Source organism: Gorilla gorilla, chromosome 12, assembly GCF_029281585.2.
Source record: "Gorilla gorilla gorilla isolate KB3781 chromosome 12, NHGRI_mGorGor1-v2.1_pri, whole genome shotgun sequence".
Lineage (NCBI taxonomy): Eukaryota > Metazoa > Chordata > Mammalia > Primates > Hominidae > Gorilla > Gorilla gorilla.
The window spans coordinates 109,261,657-109,281,345 of NC_073236.2; the positions used below are offsets into that span (position 1 = coordinate 109,261,657).

At 37.6% G+C, this 19,689-nt stretch overlaps 1 protein-coding gene across 10 annotated transcripts in view; it reads right to left on the reverse strand.

Moving 5' to 3' along the window:
- Positions 1–293: 293 nt before the first annotated feature.
- LCLAT1 (lysocardiolipin acyltransferase 1) overlaps positions 294–19,689 on the reverse strand; it is a 197,241-nt gene continuing 177,845 nt past the window's right edge. For all 10 annotated transcript variants that reach the window (XM_004029056.5, XM_055378816.2, XM_055378811.2 and 7 more), the window contains one exon: positions 294–4,402. In XM_004029056.5, coding sequence (XP_004029105.2) covers positions 3,900–4,402 — 503 coding nt within the window. In that variant the 3' untranslated portion in view covers positions 294–3,899. The remainder of the gene's footprint in view (positions 4,403–19,689) is intronic.

Sequence of the window (19,689 nt, forward strand, 5' to 3'; positions counted from 1 at the left end):
CCAAATTGTTCTCAATAGCAAGGCTGTGCTAAGAGATGGAGGAAAATCAAGTTCTGATGACATTCGTTGAGTCCTTAACTCAATTGTGGTGCCTGGACTTTTTCTATTATGGAGGTAGTACATTGTTTTCTTGATTAGGCCACTTTTCTTGACATCTGTGGAAAAAAGAGACCTAACTGGCCAGGTTTTTCCTTAACACTAGACACTGCAATGCAAGGCATTGTGGGGAAAAAAGTAGCACGTTAACCTGCAGTTACTTGTTATTCCTGCAAAAACAGAACGTAACACACATGTAAACTATTTAATTCACTCCTTTATTCTGGGATGTATATTACAGATAACACAACTCACAAATATACCATCAGACATTGAAAACTAAGGCCATTCTGTGAGTTATTTTTAAAACTTGGTGTTTTGCACATAATGATCTTAAAAAAAAATGAATTACCAAAACCAAGATTCTCTTCTAAAATGAAAATTTAATGTAGGTACGGGATAACTTTAGGGCTATATCTAATCTGAAGCTTATCAGATAGCAAAACCATTTTCGTTTTCTACAGCATAAATAACAGCTCTAAGGCAACCACTACCTCAGCATGAAGCTCATTTCTCCACGTTAGAGTAGTGTTTACCTGCTACAGTGACCAGTGTTTAAAGACCATTTCCCTTTCAGTAGCAAAAAGAGACTTTACCTAAGAAACACACTACATACTACAGAATCCTTGGAACAAGAAACAGAAAGGGAGCTGTAACTAAGGCACTGAAAGCACATTATTTGTATAAAGAAATGTAAACAATTTAACACCAACAGGCTCCCTCCGTTGGAGTCTTTATTGTAAATGCACACAGGGGCATCATAGTCAGGGCTAGAGTTTGAAGTCTGGGTGAAACAAATGTTTCTGCAGAGTTCAGAGTCTTGGCTGCTAATATATTTCTAACATGGTGCTGTTGAATTAACTATTTCAAAGTGACTCAAGTGGAAGCTGGTATTTCCCTTGAATCTGAGTTTTAATAGCATTAACAAACAAGGAAGAATTTTATAGGAGTCCTAAAATTACGGGCTCTTTCTAACATTTATTTGAGTCTTTTATCAAGTTCTTCTAGGATTATTTTGGCTTATTTCATCAAGGAAGTTTGGTGTTAGAACTTGTTACCTAATGAGTGCCCCTCCTTGTAAGTTCATATTTCAAGTTACATGGTTCATGTCATAAATAAACCACACTTGCTTTAACATCGTTCAGAATGGTACATTTAGCAATTGGACATACAGCACTGTAAACAATTCAAAGTCCATTGAGCTTACCATGAAAGAACTGAAACGTATGTAGGAAATGTGTCCTGCTGCAGACAAGCAGCTGCTCTGGCTCTGGTGCGGTGCGGTGCGGTGCGGTGCGGTGCGGTGAGGTGAGGTGGGCAGGTGTGGAAGGGAGAATTCCTGAGGCCAGTCACAATTACTGAAGCTAAATTAATTTCTTCCTGACACTTTAGCATTAATTCTAAGTAGTTCTAAGTTCTAAACCATTAACTGTATAGTTCTTTAATTTTTTTAAATCAAAGAAGAAAAAGGCTTTCACACAGATGAATGTATAGGAAAACACAAGTAATGACAATTTTCAAGGGCCTTATTGTAAAAAAAAAAAAAAAAAGAAAGAAAAAAGGACAATTATTTTTGGAGTTACTGTCTCTAATTCTTAAAAAGTAAGTACAGTGTCTGTATCTCTAAGTTTTAGTGCTATACAGCACTAAATGTACTTTATGAATTTGGGGTAGGTAAAGTTTGTATTTTATCTTAAACATGTTTTCTATGATGAAAAGGAACAAAATTGTAAAAAAATGAGGATTTTCCCTCTAAAGGTTTCAAAGCGTTAGAGGACATGCAATTAAATGTTGTTACACCTTGAACAATGAGCCTGTTGAGTTTGTAGGAAGGGCAGACGGGCTCCATTACCAACAACTTTGGGGTGGAAAGCACAGCTCTCCTCTTTTACCCAGCACAAATGCAATCCTGATTATAAAACTATTTGTGTTTCTAAATACAACCAAAGGAAATCTTAGAGAAACATAAATTAGAAACCTCTTTTATTAAGGGGAAACAACAAAAAAAGGTGCTTTTAAAAAAAAAAAAAGAAAGAAAGAAAAAGAAAAAACAAGCTGTAAAACCATGAAGTTAAAGAGCTGGGTCTGGAGCAGATGTGCATAATAACTAGTTAGTTGCTCCCAGCAGGATCAGAAACAGCTTTGGGGGAGCAGAGGAATATGGGTTGGTGTGTTTCAGAAGAGGCACCAGTTAATACTCTTCCAATAAAAATGATGTGTCAACAGTGTTCAGCCTCGACCAGTGCTTTCTCACAGAATCTGCTTGGTAAGTTCAGTTCACGATGTGTTTACCTTTCATGGCAATGCACGATGCAATTATTGGGTAGGTCACTGTCAAGCAAAAACGAGATATAATTACACAGAAGGCATTAATGCCCAAAGAGTACATAAAGCAGTAACTAGCTTCTGAGGCTGGTTCAATGCAGAAGTAAAACTAACAGGTTTGCTAACAGCTAAAGACTTTTAATTGCCTCATATTTTCTGCAGCTCTGACCAGCATCCTTCTTACACGACAAAAAAAAAAAAAAAAAAAAAGTGTGCAGCCCCAACAGAGTGAAAATGACAACACTTTTCTTTTGCCTCAGAAGGAGACTGGTGCTTGGTGTGCTGGATTTTCCACTGACTCCAAATGACAAGAATATTTGGGCAAACAATTGGTCAAAAGTGGGTTTAAATATTACTATTGAAAAAGGAAGGCTAAAACTAAAAAGAAAGATCACTTGCTATCATTATTAAGGATTAATTTTTGTGTTTTATTTTGGTTTTAAGTAAAATTTGTCAAGGCTACAAGTGGTTGAGTAATTTAGGATAAACCATTACTGCCCTGTCTGCAAGCCATTTGTTGCTTTAATGGTAGATGTTAGATACCCAAGCACATGTAGAAAAAAACAACCTTCCTTTTTTGGTAGGTTGTAAAGAAATATTTCAAAAGACAGTTTCTGACTGGAATGACAGAATGTTCTGAGTGTTCCTTTAAAAAAGTATGTGACTTCATGTATACCATTTTTAACAGAAAAAGCTACACCTGCCAAAATGTTGTAAGAAAACCAGCACTAAGCATGCAATACTGAGTGTGAGAAAGGAACTTAAACTGTATTACTTCCTATCTTTTAAAATTCAAACTAAAGTTTCAAAGTGGAGAGCCTGTGGTTGCTCCCTGAGTCCAGGTTTTATCTTCCACGAGAGAAAAGGGCACAGGTGGTCTTCTGATGTCTTGGTCAGCATACGATGTTATGAATAATGAAGGGCTTCCTGTCAAAATGCTTGATCGGTTTCACAACAAAGGGGGTTCCATTTTCTGATCTTAAGGATGAGATGGGTTTGGCGCAGGAAGAAGGACGCCAAGGGAGGGAGCCTGGGCACCACCTGCCTGAGTACCTGGAGGGACAGCGCTCACCTCAGTGAGGTGACCTGGGCAGTCCAGTAACAGCATGTGATCCGGGCTGTTGTTGACGAGTTCCAGATCTGCCTCTGGTATGGGGAGTCTGTTAGGATTAGGCCTTTAAGAAAAATGTGTGTGTTCCTTGTCGCTAAAAGCCTGATGATTGTTTAATAATATTCTGGCCCAAGTTATTTCACCCCGATCACTCCCTGCTATGTACACAGTATCAAAATTACATTCAGAGATTAAAAAAAATTGTAGCAATATTTTTCCCACAAAATTAAGTGCAAAATATCTTTAACAAATAATGATGGCCGTAAGAAATATTCAACATAGTCATGCAAAAATGCATCTGAGCTTAGAAAGGTTTAGAACATTTCCAAAATATGCCCTAGGTTTTCACATGGCAAACCTTATAATCTTACTCATTTTTCTTTGAATTTAAATGTGGCTGTTTGTGTAAAAGTCGGTAACATGCAAGTTCTATGATCTCCAGTCCACCAAATATTCTCTCTTGCAGCACAAAGATTACAATGGTGATTATAAAATACCACTTAACAAGACTGTACAAATATATGAGTAGGCACATTGCAGGGCTGAACAGGGTCCAATACAGTATAGAGAGCAATTTGACCACAAGGACCCTGAGTTCAGACTTGCAAGGTGGAATGACACTCTGTCCAGTAAAATAAAAATTCTTCTCCCCTTGATAGAAGGAACGCAGCCTCTCTTCTTTCTCTTCCCACCGTTTGTGGCACCAGAGTTGAAGGTCCTCCTTGGATGTGGGGAGAGTGTCTATTGGATACCGGTGGATGTGAAAGTGGATTTCCCTGGGAAAGTCTCCTTGGAGGAGGTGCTTCTCTGATTGAGGAATGTTGTGAGGATACGCCACAGTGATATCATGGACAGCATCAAGGTTCTTACCTAGGTTTCGAAAAGATGAAAACATAGATTAAGCAGTGCTCAATTTGGGTGATAATGCTGATTCACACTGCAGGGCGGCACCAGAAACCGAAAAATCAGGACAGTGTGAACCACAATGAACAAACAAGGGTTAGAGATACTGGTGTTCCTGGACACCTGGGTCAATATTTACGTCATCTTTAGTTTTATTTCCTGCTTGCTAATTACCACAAAATATTTAGAAAGAAAATATCTTCATTTGCAGAAACAGTAATCTGCCATTCTAAAACTACTAAGCACATTAACTCAAATTTGAGATGGGAATTAAACATTACAGGGCTAGCTCCTTAAACACCAATAGAATTCAGTTTTGATACCTCCTATTAATATAGCCATCTCTCCAAATAAAAGTAGACTTTCTCACCTTTAACCCAATGTTACCACGATAGCTACTGAAAAGAAAAACTTAACTTAAAATCAGACTTAGGTGGTGAGAAACATGTGAAAACTACCATATACTTTTTTATTTTAAAAAACATCAACTTGAGCTACAGGGGCACACACCTGTAGCCCAGGTACTTGGGAGGATGAGGTGAGAGAATCGCTATTGCCCAGGAGTTCAGCCTGGACAATACAGTGAGACTCAGTCTTTAAAAATAAATAGATAAATAAACTTGAACTCCAAGTAAGACCCTGATCCTGTATCCTGTCATCCTGGATTTAACTTAGGGGGTAAAGTGTTTTCACTTAAGTGTTTTCAGCAGTCACAGGCCAGATTGCTAGATGCTGGAGACAGACAGTCAAGTAAGACATGGTCCTAAACCTCACTCAAGATGTTCTCAACGTAACTGGGGAGGCAGGCATGCATAAAGACCTAAATAGACCTTATGGGAACACATAAGGTGTTAGTAAAGGAGAGGAATGAGGTGGGGTAGTGGCAGAGCAAATGTTCTGGCAGAAAAGCACAGTGGGGATGGGAACACTAAAAGTGGGCAGGAGCCATGTGGTCCAAGCCCCCATGTTATTCTTCAGAATTTAAACTCAATTCTGTAGGTGGCAGAGAAGCATTTTACATGGTGGAGAAGTACTTAAGGATTTCAGACAGAAGGAACCCATATGTTTCATTTTAGCAAAGATTACTCTCTGGGGGCAGTGACCAGAATGGTTTGGAGAGGACCAGGGGCAAAAGAGGTAGAATAGTTTGATGGCTATTACAATACAGCAGGCAAGAAATGGAGAGGAGGTAGGGGCCAAAAAATACATGTCCAAAAAAGTTACAAGGAAGAACTGATGTGATACTGTACAGTGGTCAACTGGATGTGGGAGAATGGGGAGGAGGAGCAGGGAGGAGTGAATCCAGGTTTGTTTTTGGCTCAGGGTACCGAGTAGATGGTGGGGCCATAGAGATTAGAAATGTAGGTGGAGTGTTGGACCTGTAAGGGACCTTGGGGATCACTTAATCCAATTCTTTATAAGAGGCCGAGAAGTTTGGAATTTTGCCCAAGGGCACACGGCTTGTTGGTGCGGAGTCTCTGAATGTTACTTTCTCCTGAACCATGTTACCTTCAGTGAGAAACTTTTGATGAGGACTTTGATTACTTACAGAACCGTATGATGCAGACAAAACTAATCTGTGCTGATAGAAATCAGAACAGTCGTTGCCTGTGAGGGTGGGAAACGATGAGAAGGGAGCATAAGGAAATTTTCTGGGTGACACATTCTAGATTCAGGTGTGGATTACATGATGCTTACATATGTCAGAAAAATCAGATTGCACATTTAAGACATGCACATTTCACTCTTTACATTTTACCTCAATAGCAGTAATAAAGATAGGAAGCAATTCCCCCACCTTATCCCACATTTACCCTTTCTACTGAACAGGTTAGGTTGTATTCACTTTTTAAAAAATGATTATTCAAGTTTTCTGCAAATGTTTGTCAGTCTCCATTACTCTGTGATTTACTTTAGGGTAAGAACCAGGCTTCAATTTGGTTTCATAACTGAATTATAAAATAATCAGCACTTAATGAGAGCTGCTTTATAAATGAAAATGCCTACATCAACAGGCTTAGATTCAAAGTTGAAATGACAGCCCTTCAGGAGTGCTGTATATTGTTCGTAGGGGGTAGAGGAAGTGCAAATGAAAGGCTCACTGAAGAAAGCTTCAGTGGAGCTGTATTTGAAGAGAGACTAGGCCAGACCTGCTTGGCTCCAAAGAAGAGAACTGGGGGCTGGGTGCGGTGGCTCACACCTGTAATCCCAGCACTTTAGGAGGCCGAGGCGGGTGGATCACCTGAGGTCAGGAGTTCAAGACCAGCCTGACCAACATGGGGAAACCCCATCTCTACTAAAAATACAAAAATTAGCTGGGCGTGGTGGCGCAAGCTTGTAATCTCAGCTACTTGGGAGGCTGAGGCAGGAGAACTGCTTGAACCCGGGAGGCAGAGGTTGCAGTGAGCTGAGATCGTGCCAATGCACTCCAGCCTGGGCAACAAGAGGGAAACTCCGTCTCAATAAAAAAGAACTGGGCCAGTAGTCAGAAGCCCATGGGAAAAGCTTTGTGACTGAGCTATCAAGAGGTGATCTATTTACCATTTGAGAAAGGGCTGGCGCTGACCACTTGCCTTGTATGCTATAGTGGGAATTTACATGCTGAAAGGTGGGCTGTCCGATCAAGTATCCAAAAAAGACCCTATTCCATTGCTGATAGACTGAGTATGATACATTCCTTAAGATGTTAATATGTCTTACCTGTTAACTCACTTGCATTAAAAAAAAAACAGCAATCTTTCATCTCTATTACTTCATGAGAGATGAAGCTTTTCCTTGACTAGACAGTACAAGCTAGTTTAATATTTTAGAGCACTCTCTATCTGCAGACCTCAGAGGCCATTCATTTCTGCCCGCCAACCACAACCATAATCCTTGTTTTAGTTGCCTTTCCTCAGTGCCACCCACCCTTTTCTTTCTCTCACATGGAGGTAAATAAGATGTCTTTACCTCCTGTAACTTGTCATGCCAATTAGCCAGATTCAGGACTATGTTCACATTTCATTTACTTTCAAAACTCCTCTGCAATCAATACTTCTGCTTCTAACATCTGTGTAAATACTTCTCTCCTCAATCAGGATTACAGGTCTTCATCAATATCACCTTTCACAACAGCCTGGACCGATCTCCTTTCCCCATGTAGCTCCTTCTACCTCTCTACTCAGTCATTCTACATGAGTGTCACAGTCAATCTTAAAATCTTAGGAACAGCTCATTCACATGGCCCAGCCTTTCTCATACAGTTGGTTCCTAATGCTTACGGATCAAATACAGTCATGTCTTTTTACAAATTGGTATCAAAATGGTGAGAAGAATGCCCTTTTCTTTCTTCCTTCTTCTTGACGATCTATAGTAAAGGTGTGTGTGTACCACGTGTGTCTGTGGGATTATAATGTTCAGTACAGAAATGGCAAGTCTTGAGATGGCAAGTTTGATGGCACCACTGAGAAATTTTCCTTGATGAAAGATTCTAGATTCATGGCAGCACCGAGTGTGGAGGGAGGGCTGTGGACACAGACTGCCTGGGATCCTGGCTCTGCCTCTTGCTGAGTTACTCAATATCTCTGTGGCTTACTTAGTTCCTATATCTATAAATTACCTAAGAAGGTTGTTGTGAGGCTTAAATAGCAAATTCTCAATAAAGACTGTTTACTAGGCTGTACCCTTTTTCTCTAACTTTACCTCCTGGAGTCCACTGATACCAACATAGTAGTCAGGGTAAATCACATTTCAATACTATCTCCATACCACTGTCAACAGCACTATTCACCTGGGTGCTGAGAATGCCAATTAGAGGCCTCTTAATTTAACTTTCCTGCTCAACACAAATATTCTAACGAATATTTCACAAAATTGCCAAAAATACTTCCTCTGCCTCAAATATTCAGCCTTTTGTCCTGAAGTATTTCATCTCAAATCCTTTCAATGTCTAGTTCAAATGCCAAGGGTTCTAAGAAGAAGCTTGTTCAAGTACCAAGGCCCAAAGTGGCCTTGCCCCCTGTGAATGCTTAAAGCACGTACACTGATAACCTCATTTGGGTACCTGGTTGCCATCCTGTGCCCTTACTAGATGCTCAAGTACATTAAGGGCAAGGACCATGTCTTTGCTTTTTTAGACTCAGTACCTAGCACAATGCCCTCCATAAAAAAGGCTCTAGAAATGAGTAGCTGACCAATATTTGTATAGTCTGCTATCTTCTCATCTAAAAATATAGAAGATAATTATAATGCTCTCTCGATTGAGTTGTGTTAACAATTTGGTGAACTAATGTACAGTGAGCTCTTTGGACAGTACTTGGCACATAGTAAGTTCTTGGATGTTAGCATCTACTACAATTTCTATGACTTGTTCCATGGTATTTTTTTTTTTTTCCAACTTGGGTTCTATGAAGTCTTGGTTCTGAAAGAATTATAACAGTCTTGTGAAGGGGGAAAGGGTTCACTTTACGAAAAGGTAATATTCCACAAGTTTTTTTAAAATTGTTTGTTTAAAATCTAGAACTTTAGAATGATATTATAATTTAATTAAAATGTCATCTATATTATAAGCAAGTAAAGAGTAACACTGTAATGTTAGAAACTAAAAAAGACAAAGTGATGAAGGGAACTAGGTGTGGAGAGAAGACAGCTTACACCTTGACACTCATTTCCCTGAGCAGTGCTGGCAGCCTAGGCTTTCCTTAAGCATCATAGAGACTCGAAAATGTGTTAACTCCAAAAGCAAGAGAGGAGGAAATGGAGAATGGCTTTTATACAAGGAGAGAGAGTTGACTATCTTGATACTTTTATTTTATATATATATATTTGTGTATATATATAGAGGCAGGGGTCTTGCTATGTCACTCAGACTGGTCTTGAACTCAAGTGATCCTGCCACTTCATTCTCCCAAAGTCCTTGGATTAAAGATGTGAGCCACCACTTCTGGCCTGTCTCGATAACTTTAAAGCTTTATATTAAGTAAATGTCTCCAAACACAAAAGCCACAAAGGCACATGTAACTCTGTACTTCTTGAGTAGAAGAGCCAAATTCTGTGCAGGTAGAAGAACTGATTTCTCATATCCTATCAAGACCTTCTGGCACCATGGCCTCTGGCACAGGGAGCCAGTACCAACAAACAACTGAGCTTCTCTGTATAGGGAACAGGTAAAAGAGGTTAGCATGGCCTTGGGGCTTGGTTCATATGAAAGTGACAATAATGAAATGGATAGTCAAAAGTTGAGATGTGCCTCTTTCATTTACCATTTATAACTGGGCTAAAATACTGTAATCTGTAAAGAAAAAAATGTACCTGCAGTTACGAAGGATTTATACGGCCTTTAAATCTTTTGGCATGAAAACAACAGACTTTTAAATAGGCAAATTAAGGTGGCTGTCACCAGTAAAAGCCATTTTTAAAAGATCTCATTGCTTTTTAGATGCTTTAAATTATTATTTATTTTTATTTTGAGATGGAGTTTTGCTCTTGTCGCCGGCTCACTGCAACCTCCACTCCTGGGTTCAAGTGATTCTCCTGCCTCAGCCTCCCGAGTAGCTGGGACTACAGACGCACACCACCACGCCCAGCTAATTTTTGTATTTTTAGTAGAGATGGGGTTTCACCATGTTGGCCAGGCTGGTCTCAAACTCCTGACCTTAGGTGATCGGCCCACCTCGGCCTCCCAAAGTGTTGGGATTACAGGCGTGAGCCACCGCGCATGGCCAGATGGTTTAAATTATAAATCTAGATGCTGTCTATTCTGTCATCTGCCTATATGGGCTTTAGAAAATGGGTTTGTTCTGTTTCAGACACTGTCACTACTGCAAAGTTTCATATTTTAATATTTTATAAAGCCAGCACTGTGTTAGAACAACCACACTCACTTGGGCCCATGGTTGTTTATACCTTGGAAGAATGAAGCACTTGCTTAATATTTCAAATCTTAATTTTTAGTCTCAGAGTGAGGAAATCTTGAGTACTTTATTCATGTTTAAGTAACAGAAGCTTAAAGGCTATAACTGAATTTTACAAATGTAATATCCAGCATGAAGTGTCTCTGAGCACATCAAGCTGAGCCCATGACTATTATAAGAGTCCCAGCTCACTGAGAATGGGAGGGAGCCCAAATCCTTACACATCTGTACGTTTAAAACAAAAGAATGGAAAGAGGCTTTTGTAGTCTCTACATGCATAGTACAGTGAAGAAATCCTGGTTTGTTCATGCCTAAGTATCAGATCCAATTATACGGTTCAATGACAGAATAACACAATTTTTTTAACTCAGTGATCTCATAACAACTAAAATTTTTCTTTCTCCATTCCACAATCAAATATATGCAGACTATATAAACATGTAACTTATTTTATTTATTTATTTATTTTGAGATGGAGTCTCGCTCTGTCCCCTAGGCTGGAGTGCAGTGGCGTGACCTCGGCTCACTGCAACTTCCGCCTCCCGGGTTCAAGCAATTCTCCTGCCTCAGCCTCCCAAGTAGCTGGGACTACAGGCACACACCACTACGCCCAGCTAATTTTTGTGTTTTTAGTAGAGATGGGTTTTACCATGTTGGCCAGGATGGTCTTGATCTCTTGACCTCGTGATCCGCCCGCCTCGGCCTCCCAAAGTGCTGAGATTACAGGCGTGAGCCACTGTGCCCGGCAACATGTAACTTATTTAAGATTACATTTTAACACCTGCTTTAAAAAAATTAAAATAAAAATCTATTTTCTATTTTCCAGATCTAAATTCATGAATCTAACTGCATGGATTAGAGTTTTGAGTTAAGTAGCTTGTCATCTAAGATGCATTTGAGTTGAAAGGAAATGCTGAGGCTGCTGATTTTGTACACTGTTTTTCAAATTAAAAAGAAAAATTACTCCAAGAAGATAAAACTTGGATTTAGTAACTCAGCAATCATTCACTGTGCCACGTTGACATGGACATGTAACAGTACATAGCTAGTAATAAAGCATGACAGATTGGCACTAGTCAGTACATTTTGAAGAACAGTCTTGAATGGATTGATTCAGATATATTTAGACTAAAAATACCAATAAATAATATACCTTTCAGCTTCAAAATAAAAGGGTATGCATGAAGCACTTAAAATCAACTGGTATTAAGGCTCAAACAGTACCATTTTCTTTGAGTATTAAAATACTATTGTTTCCTACTAGGAACATTATTAATTTCTCCTTCTACATAAGTTGAATACTTAAGGAACAAAAGGTGCAGTCAGGCAGCTCTCAGTCCTGCCTTTTACCAGCTCTACGACTTTGGCATGCTCACTATAAGCCTTGGCTGTAAATGGACACAATAGTCCCTACCCTCGTAGGGTTTTGTGAAGAGCAAATGGGATATGGACTTTACAGTGCTTAGAGAAGTGTTGGGCACATACTCTTCACAGGTTGTTCTTGTTGTATCATCATTATTCTTCCTCTAGGTGGGATAATCACCATTACCACTTGATGTGAATTTAGATTTAGGTTGCTATCCTTTATCTTCCTTCTTTTTCCTTGTCCTTTGAGAGAGATGAAGTCTGTTATAGGGCATGATGTGGTTTATTCTCAACATGCAGTCCACTCCTCTCCCATAGCATAGAGGGAGAAGCAACTGTTTAGAGGACTGACTCTGGCTCTGAGCCCTATTATGTCTGGCATATATTCCTCTCCATCCCTACTAACTCACTCCTTAGACATTTTAAGCAAAGCGTAGACATTAAGCTGTCCCATGGCATTCAGAATTGGAAGTTGATGATCTGTGCTCTAGGATCACTGGCCACCTGTCCCATCTTTTGTTGTTGTTTTTTATTAAGTCAAGGATGTACTCAATCTTTTTCTAAATAAGAACCATTTTGAGCTTCAAAGTTAACCTTCAGCTGGAAAGTTAAAACTAAAAATGGTATACTTGTGAACAGTCTTGCTTATTCAATTTCAATTTGATTCTTTACACATATTTTAGAGACACCTATTTTCACATTTCTATCCTAAATCTGTTGCACTGTTTGTGTTTTGTATAAATGGTGAATCTTTTCAGTGCTGTTTATCTCTCCCAATGAATACTGGTTCTCTGGATCTTCAAAACAAGTTTAATTTTCCAGATAGAATAAAAATATGTCAACATGTTCCAAAATTTGACTTTAATACATTAATAGATCACTGAAAATCTGAATAACAGTATGCACTTGCTGAGGCTGGAGTTAAAAAAAGCAATGTGAAATTTAAATCACAGCTCTTGGAACTCTCATATATAAAAAAATGAATAGCCCCAAGTGCCTAGCTATTAACAGTACTTATCTACTATGTCTATATTTTACTGATAATTTCTACAATTTAAAACCGTGGAAAGTCAAGGCTGAGTACATGTTAATTTCAAGCTTCAGTGAAAACATCTGAAATTTGCAAGGAATATTTTTCACATAATGCATTAAAAAGAAAAGGAAAAGTAACTTTGCTACTATACTGAGCTTCCTAGCAAGTGTGATAAACATTGACCTCTACTGGATCTGGCAACATCTTGATACTTCAAGGGCATCATATAAATTATAATCACACTGGCCCTTCAGCACCCTGAATATTTCCTTTGTGAGAGATGCCAAGTGTGGTGTAGGGCATGCTGTGGTTTATTTTCTAACATTCAGTCTACTCCTCTCCCATAGCACAGAGACATAGCCTTTAGGATACTGACCTGAGCTAATCATGGCAACCCTATATCCGTTACTGGGGACTGGTTCAGGAATAAGTTCACTACTCAATTCGGGACAATGAGATATGAGAGGAGTATGTCTAGGGCTTCTAGAGAAAGTTGTCTTGCTCCTAAGAGAAAGCCCTAAGAAAACCACATACAGAAAGCCACAAGAAAACCACATACAGCTGACACCATAGAGGTCAGAATGGAGATAGAAGGTACCAGGACCTAGCTCAGATGGCTGGGTGCCAAAATCTAACCTTTAAACATACCCTATTGCTAAAGTTGTGGCTGTGTCAATGCATTTCCTTACCTTTCAACCTGGTTTAAATCAGGTTTTTGGCTATAAGTAGTTAAAGTACGCTAACTGATACAGTATCAACTGGTGGGAGTTAATCATCAATTACAACTTACAGGAGAAATTTTGGCATTTTCTGTTTTTGAACAGGCTTTCTATTTGAGTGTTCTATTTACCATCTACTGTTACCCTAACAGCATGCAAATCTCTGACTAATATATATGTGGACCCTAAGGAAGCATTTCTCCAGTATCACCTTAAAGATTCATACTTTATTTCAAAGTACATTTTGGCTCATATGAGGTCAAGTCCCTTTTAGGTGACTCAAAGCTATTCATCATAAAAAGCCAATGCTGAGAAACGGACTTCTCTCAGGTGAAGAGTCAGGGTTCATAAAAAACTACAGATAGTCCTACATGTGGGCCTTCAAGATTATTTGAAAAAAGTAGAAGGCTGTTTTCTCTGTGCTTCATATTTAGACATAAAATTTTATATTAGCATTATCACTTACTTTTTTCATGTGATACTTTCTATGAATTCAAAAAATATTTCCCTTATTACAAAAGGTAATAGAAGTTACTATAGATAAATGAAGAAAACGCAAGTTAAGTCTATAGAAGAAAAAAACTTGAATCACACCAACTGATTTCCTTTAGGTATATATCCTTCCATTTGTTTTTTCCTCCCCAAAGTTCAGGTGATACTTATACACATAAAACACCTATGGAAGTGGATATTGTTATAGACAATTGTATCCTCAAAATTCATATGTTGATGCCCTAACCCCCAATGTGACTATACTTGGAGATAAGCCTTTAAAGAGGTAATTAAGATTAAATGAGGCAAAAAAGGTGAGGCCCTGATCCAGTATGACTGGAGTCCTCATAAGAAGAGGAGGGGACACCAGGAATGTTCATGTCCAAAGAATATCACGTGAGGACACAGTGAGAAAGTGGCCATCTGCGAGCCATGAAGGAGAGGCTTCAGGAAAAGCTGACCTTGCCAACACATGATCTTGGTCTTCTGGCCTCCAGAACAGTGAGGAACTAAATTCCTTTTGTTTAAGTCACTCAGTCTCAGTCTGTGTTATCTTGTTATGGCCTCTCTAGCAGACAAATACGTACATAACATATACCTTAAAAAAAAAAAAGATCTAGAAATGGAACCATACTGTAATACTGTTATATAATTTATTTTTCGTGCATCTTTCCATCGATGCTGTTAAAGACTTTCTAAAACATGTTATAGATGCACAATATTTGATGATATAGATATCACATTAAAAAAAGTTTTCATATTTCTAAGTTTTTTCCACAAAAATCACGTTTAAATAGATACCTTCATAACCTTAACTAAAAAGGATATGAACACCTTAATAGGCTTTAGCTACATATCGGAAACTGACCAGAAACATCAATTTAAATGCACACCAAAAATGTATAATAGTGCTTTCCTTTTCACACTTTTACTAATGCTTGGTATTGTAATTTTAAGAAAATTGCCCAAGTATATAATTTTTTTTTTTTTTTTGAGATGGAGTTTTGCTCTTGTTGCCCAGGCTGGAGTGCAATGGCGCGATCTCAGCTCACTGCAACTTCCACTTCCCGGGTTCAAGAGATTCTCCTGCCTCAGCCTCCCGAGTGGCTGGGATTACAGGTGCCCACCACCATGCCCGGCTAATTTTTGTATTTTTAGTAGAGACAGGGTTTCACCACGTTGGCCAGGCTGGTCTCGAACTCCGGACCTCAGGTGATCCACCTGCCTCAGCCTCCCAAAGTGCTGAGATTACAGGGGTGAGCCACCATGCTCAGCCTCATTTTGTATTTTTATGTTTTTGATGAGAAAAAATAAGTTTATTGGAAAAACACTGTGGTAATATAATTTATTTGTCATCTTCTTATGACTTTGCAAGAGTTCTTTACCCTCTACCATATATAGAGTAAATGTTTTCTACATACTAATTTTGCCATATAGCCACTCTTGAGTTTATTTTGTTGGATTTGCTCCTCTGTAAATGCAGCTTCATTTTCTTTATCCATTTTCTATAAGTTGTTTGTCTCTATCTAGTCAATTTGCAAAGTCCCTTCTTTATCACAGATTATTAGTCCTCTGTACACTGTGTTGCAAGTATTTTTATAAATCCATTATCTATCTATTGACTTCATGGCATCTTTTCCAACCCATGTGTGTGTCTAGTCAAGAAAATTTCTGTTATAGCTTCTGGATTCCTAGTTTTGTCTGTCAGTCCCTAATATACATGTATCCTATATTTCTCTGAAAGATGAAATACGTTTTTTTCTTTTAGCTTTATAATCCAGCTTTACTTTCTTTCAAATAGATATCAGTTTTTCAAGCAAAACAACTCCTCGTTTCTCCTTGTACTGAAATACCAACTTGGTATTTCAATTATGGCACCGATCTCCTTTCCTCTTGTATTAAAATACCAACTTGGTCATTTATTAAATTCTCACATATATAGATATCTAGTTTCCCTTCTCTCTCTTCTGCTCCACTGATCTGTGAGTATTCTTGCTTCAAGATCACAGTTTTCCTTAGTGACTAATATCTGGTAAAGCAAGTGTGCCTCTGTATTCTTTTTCAAACTATACTTGGCTTCTCCTGGAACAACTGCTTTGCAATACAAACTTGAAGAGCATTTAATTCAATTCCAAAACAAATACCTTATATCCCTCCCAAAAAACCTGTCCTGCAATTGCATTTGCATTATATTTACATAACAGTTTTGGAAGAATTGGCAATTTTATATCCTCTTCTCATCCAGGAAAATGGTATGCTTTTTCTTTCCTTTTGCTCAAATCTTATTTTATGTCTTCTAATAAATTTGTTTTCTTCACATAGCTTCTGTGATGTTTTTAAAAAAATTTATTCCTAAACAATTTCATAATTTTTATCACATAATTGTGAATAGAACATAATTGTGAATACAACATGTGTTTCTATTTCTGTTTTTAGGTAATCACTGCTAGAATAGGGACAACTCTATTGTTGTATATATATAGCCAACTTACAAATTTTTTTTATTGTAATTGAAATTTTACTAGACTTTTTGACCTTATAGATTGCAGCAAAAACAGTTTTATGGTCAATTTTCCAGTCTTTTGGTAGTTTTATTGCTTTCATTAACATTTACTTAAAGTTTTGAATTTAAAATGTGAGTTTTAAAATGAGATCTTTAGCATATAAGATGCTGACTGCTGAGTTTTGGTAAAAATCATATTAAAGTAGTTAACTTCTATTTTATTTTCCTAGTGTTTATTAGGAATGGCTTGACTTTATCAAATATCTTTTCAGCATCTAAGAGTAGAATGTTTTTTTAAAAGAAAATATTAGTCAAAGACCTGTATGAACCAGTCTTTGTAGTTAAAAGGAAAAAAGAAAGAAATCCAAAGAGAAATTGAAAAATAATAAAATTATAGTGTAGGCTTCACTACTTCTACCATAACTGAACAACTCCAGTAGATAAAAACTAGTTAAATAAAGGAACTGAATAGCTATTGATAAATGTGACTTAGTAGATTTATACAGACCTGTGAGAAAACATTTTAAATGGTCCATTTTTAAGGCATAGTAAGTCTAAGTACGGGCAGCTAGCCTGCGAACATAACAAACTGCATGGCTCATGCACCTAGAAGGTCACAAAATAAGCAAACAGAATGTAGAGGAGGGGTCAGCCTCTAAAAGCGAAGAAAGTTTCGTTATTGGGAAATCGAAACTTAAGTGGGGAAGGGGACCAGGGTATAACCTTATAAGGCAGATGAGACTTACGTGACATCAGAGAAGATTGTCACCCCAGAGTACTCGACCAATGGGGAACTGGGGGAGGGACTTGTGTGCTAGGAGATAAATTATCTGTTGTAGCTGGCCTGGGTGTGCCTGCCCACCAGACACCCGATCTTGCAAGATCGCTATTAAAATAAGTCTCACTTTTGCTGTTCTTTGTGCCTCTAAGTCCATTCTTTGGGTTTGGATGGGTGAGTGTGTTTCTCACAGACCCATTTGATACTCAAGAATATTTTAAAGGTATTAGTAACCATGAGCATTTATAAAAAATCTGATTACTTACCTAGTGGCAAGACAGTTTAAACACATTTTGTAAAAACTGAGACTTTATGATGCACATTCTCACATCAAGATTCCATAAAAATAAATAATAAAATATTCCTCTTTTTAAAAAAAGTTTAGATAACCCATGGATAAAAGATAAAATCAAAAGGAAAATTACGAATTATCTAAAAAGGAATGAAAAAGAGAATCTATAGGATACAATGAAGACTGCAATAAAAAGAAAAATTTATGACCTTACATGCTTCATTACTAAAGAGGAAAACTGAAAAAGAGAAACTACTCATATTGAAAATTAGAGGGAGAGAAAAAAAGAATACAAATGGAAAGAGAAAGAGAAAATTACTAAAGATAAAAAGCAGTACTTAATATAATACAACTAAAAAATAAATGCAGAAGTTAGTTATTTGACAAGGTGAATAAGATACTTAAACCCTATGGATCTGACTGAGGAAAAAGCATAAGTATTTAAGATTACATACAGTAAACTAAAATCATAAATACAGAAGAGCTTAAAGGATTACAAAAACATGAATCTACACACGTGATAAAATCACAAAGACTTGTATACAACATATATACATGTGTAAATTCATGTACTTATAATCCTTTACATTCATATACCTTCTTTGTTTTCATTATCATTTTTGAGACAGGGCATTCAAAATTCAATGTGAAAACAAGAGCAGTAACAAAGTATATTTTATCTTACTGTTGGGCCCAACAAATTTGTTTACAAGTTGCCAAAACCCCTGCAAATGAAACAACAAAAGCCTAAAAGAGGCATGAGCATGTGCATAATCTACTAATTTGCTGGTCTTTGAAATAAATGAGACCAGAGACAGCATATTATTATAGTTTCTATGTTCTGATGTTAGGATTGAAGATGATTAATGAAGCACGTGGCTATTATTATTTATTGAGTGCCTCTGATGTGCCAGGCATTATTCATGCCACAAATTATCTACAGAGCACTCACGGTGCCAGTCACAGCTGTAGTCATCTGGGGTACATGGGTGAACAGAAAAAGAAATGCTTGCCCTTACAGTTTATCAGTGCACACAGTCACTTTTAAGTATCGTAAGAGCCCCTGAGAAATTATCTTTCTTTTATACTTGCAGAAACTGAGCCACAGAGAAGTCATTTGTTGAAGATCAGTTAGTGGTCAGTTATGTATGACTCTAAAGCCTTTCCACTATGCTACTTTACTTTCTAAAAATGGCATATTAAGAACAGGAGCTACAGAGTCAGACTGACCTGGTTTGGTACCCATCAAAACTATAGCAGACTGTTTAAATTACATTCTTGTAAATCTACAAAATATATAACAATACAGATTAACCCTGTAAAAATACGCCCCAATATAAAGTCTAATGTTATTAATCTCCCTACCATCTTTCTGTGTGATTTTGCATATAACAGAGTTTACTACAATTTCTTTCTTTTCTCCATTGAGAGGAAAAGTAAATTTGGCTGAAGATGGGATATTATCAGTGAGGTAGGGGGCAAGCTGCTGTCTTCAGGAGTAAGACAACTAGAGAGTAGAAGGTGAATGTCTCTGTTAAGTTACAGATAGCAGTTTTGTCTTTTCCATGGCCCTGGTTGTAATAGCTCTCATTTCATTTCTAACTGAGCTTATTTGGATCTTCTCTCTTCATTTTTTGGTTAATCTCACTAATGGTCTATCAATTTTATTTAACTTTGCAAATAGCCAGCTTTTTGTTTCATTTATCTTTTGTATTTTGTGTTGTTTCAATTTCATTTAGTTCTGCTCTGATCTTGGTTCTTTTCTTCTGCTGGGTTTGAGTTTGGTTCTTGTTTCTCTAGTTCTTTGAGGTGTGACCTTAGATTGTCTCTTTCAGACTTTTTGATATAGGCATTTAATGCTATGAACTTTCCTCTTAGCACTGCTTTTGTTGTATCCCAGAGGTTTTGATAGGTTGTATCACTATTATCATTCAGTTCAAATAATTTTCTAATTTCCATCTTCATTTCATTGTTGACCTGATAATCATTCCGGAGCAGGTTATTTAATGTCCATGTATTTGCATGGTTTTAAGGGTTCCTTTTGGAGTTGATTTCCAGTTTTATTCTGTTGTGGTCTGAGAGAGTACTGGATATAATTTCAATTTTCTTGAATTTATTGGGACTTGTGGCCTATCATATAGTCTATCGTGGAGAATGTTCCAGGTACTGATGAATAGAATG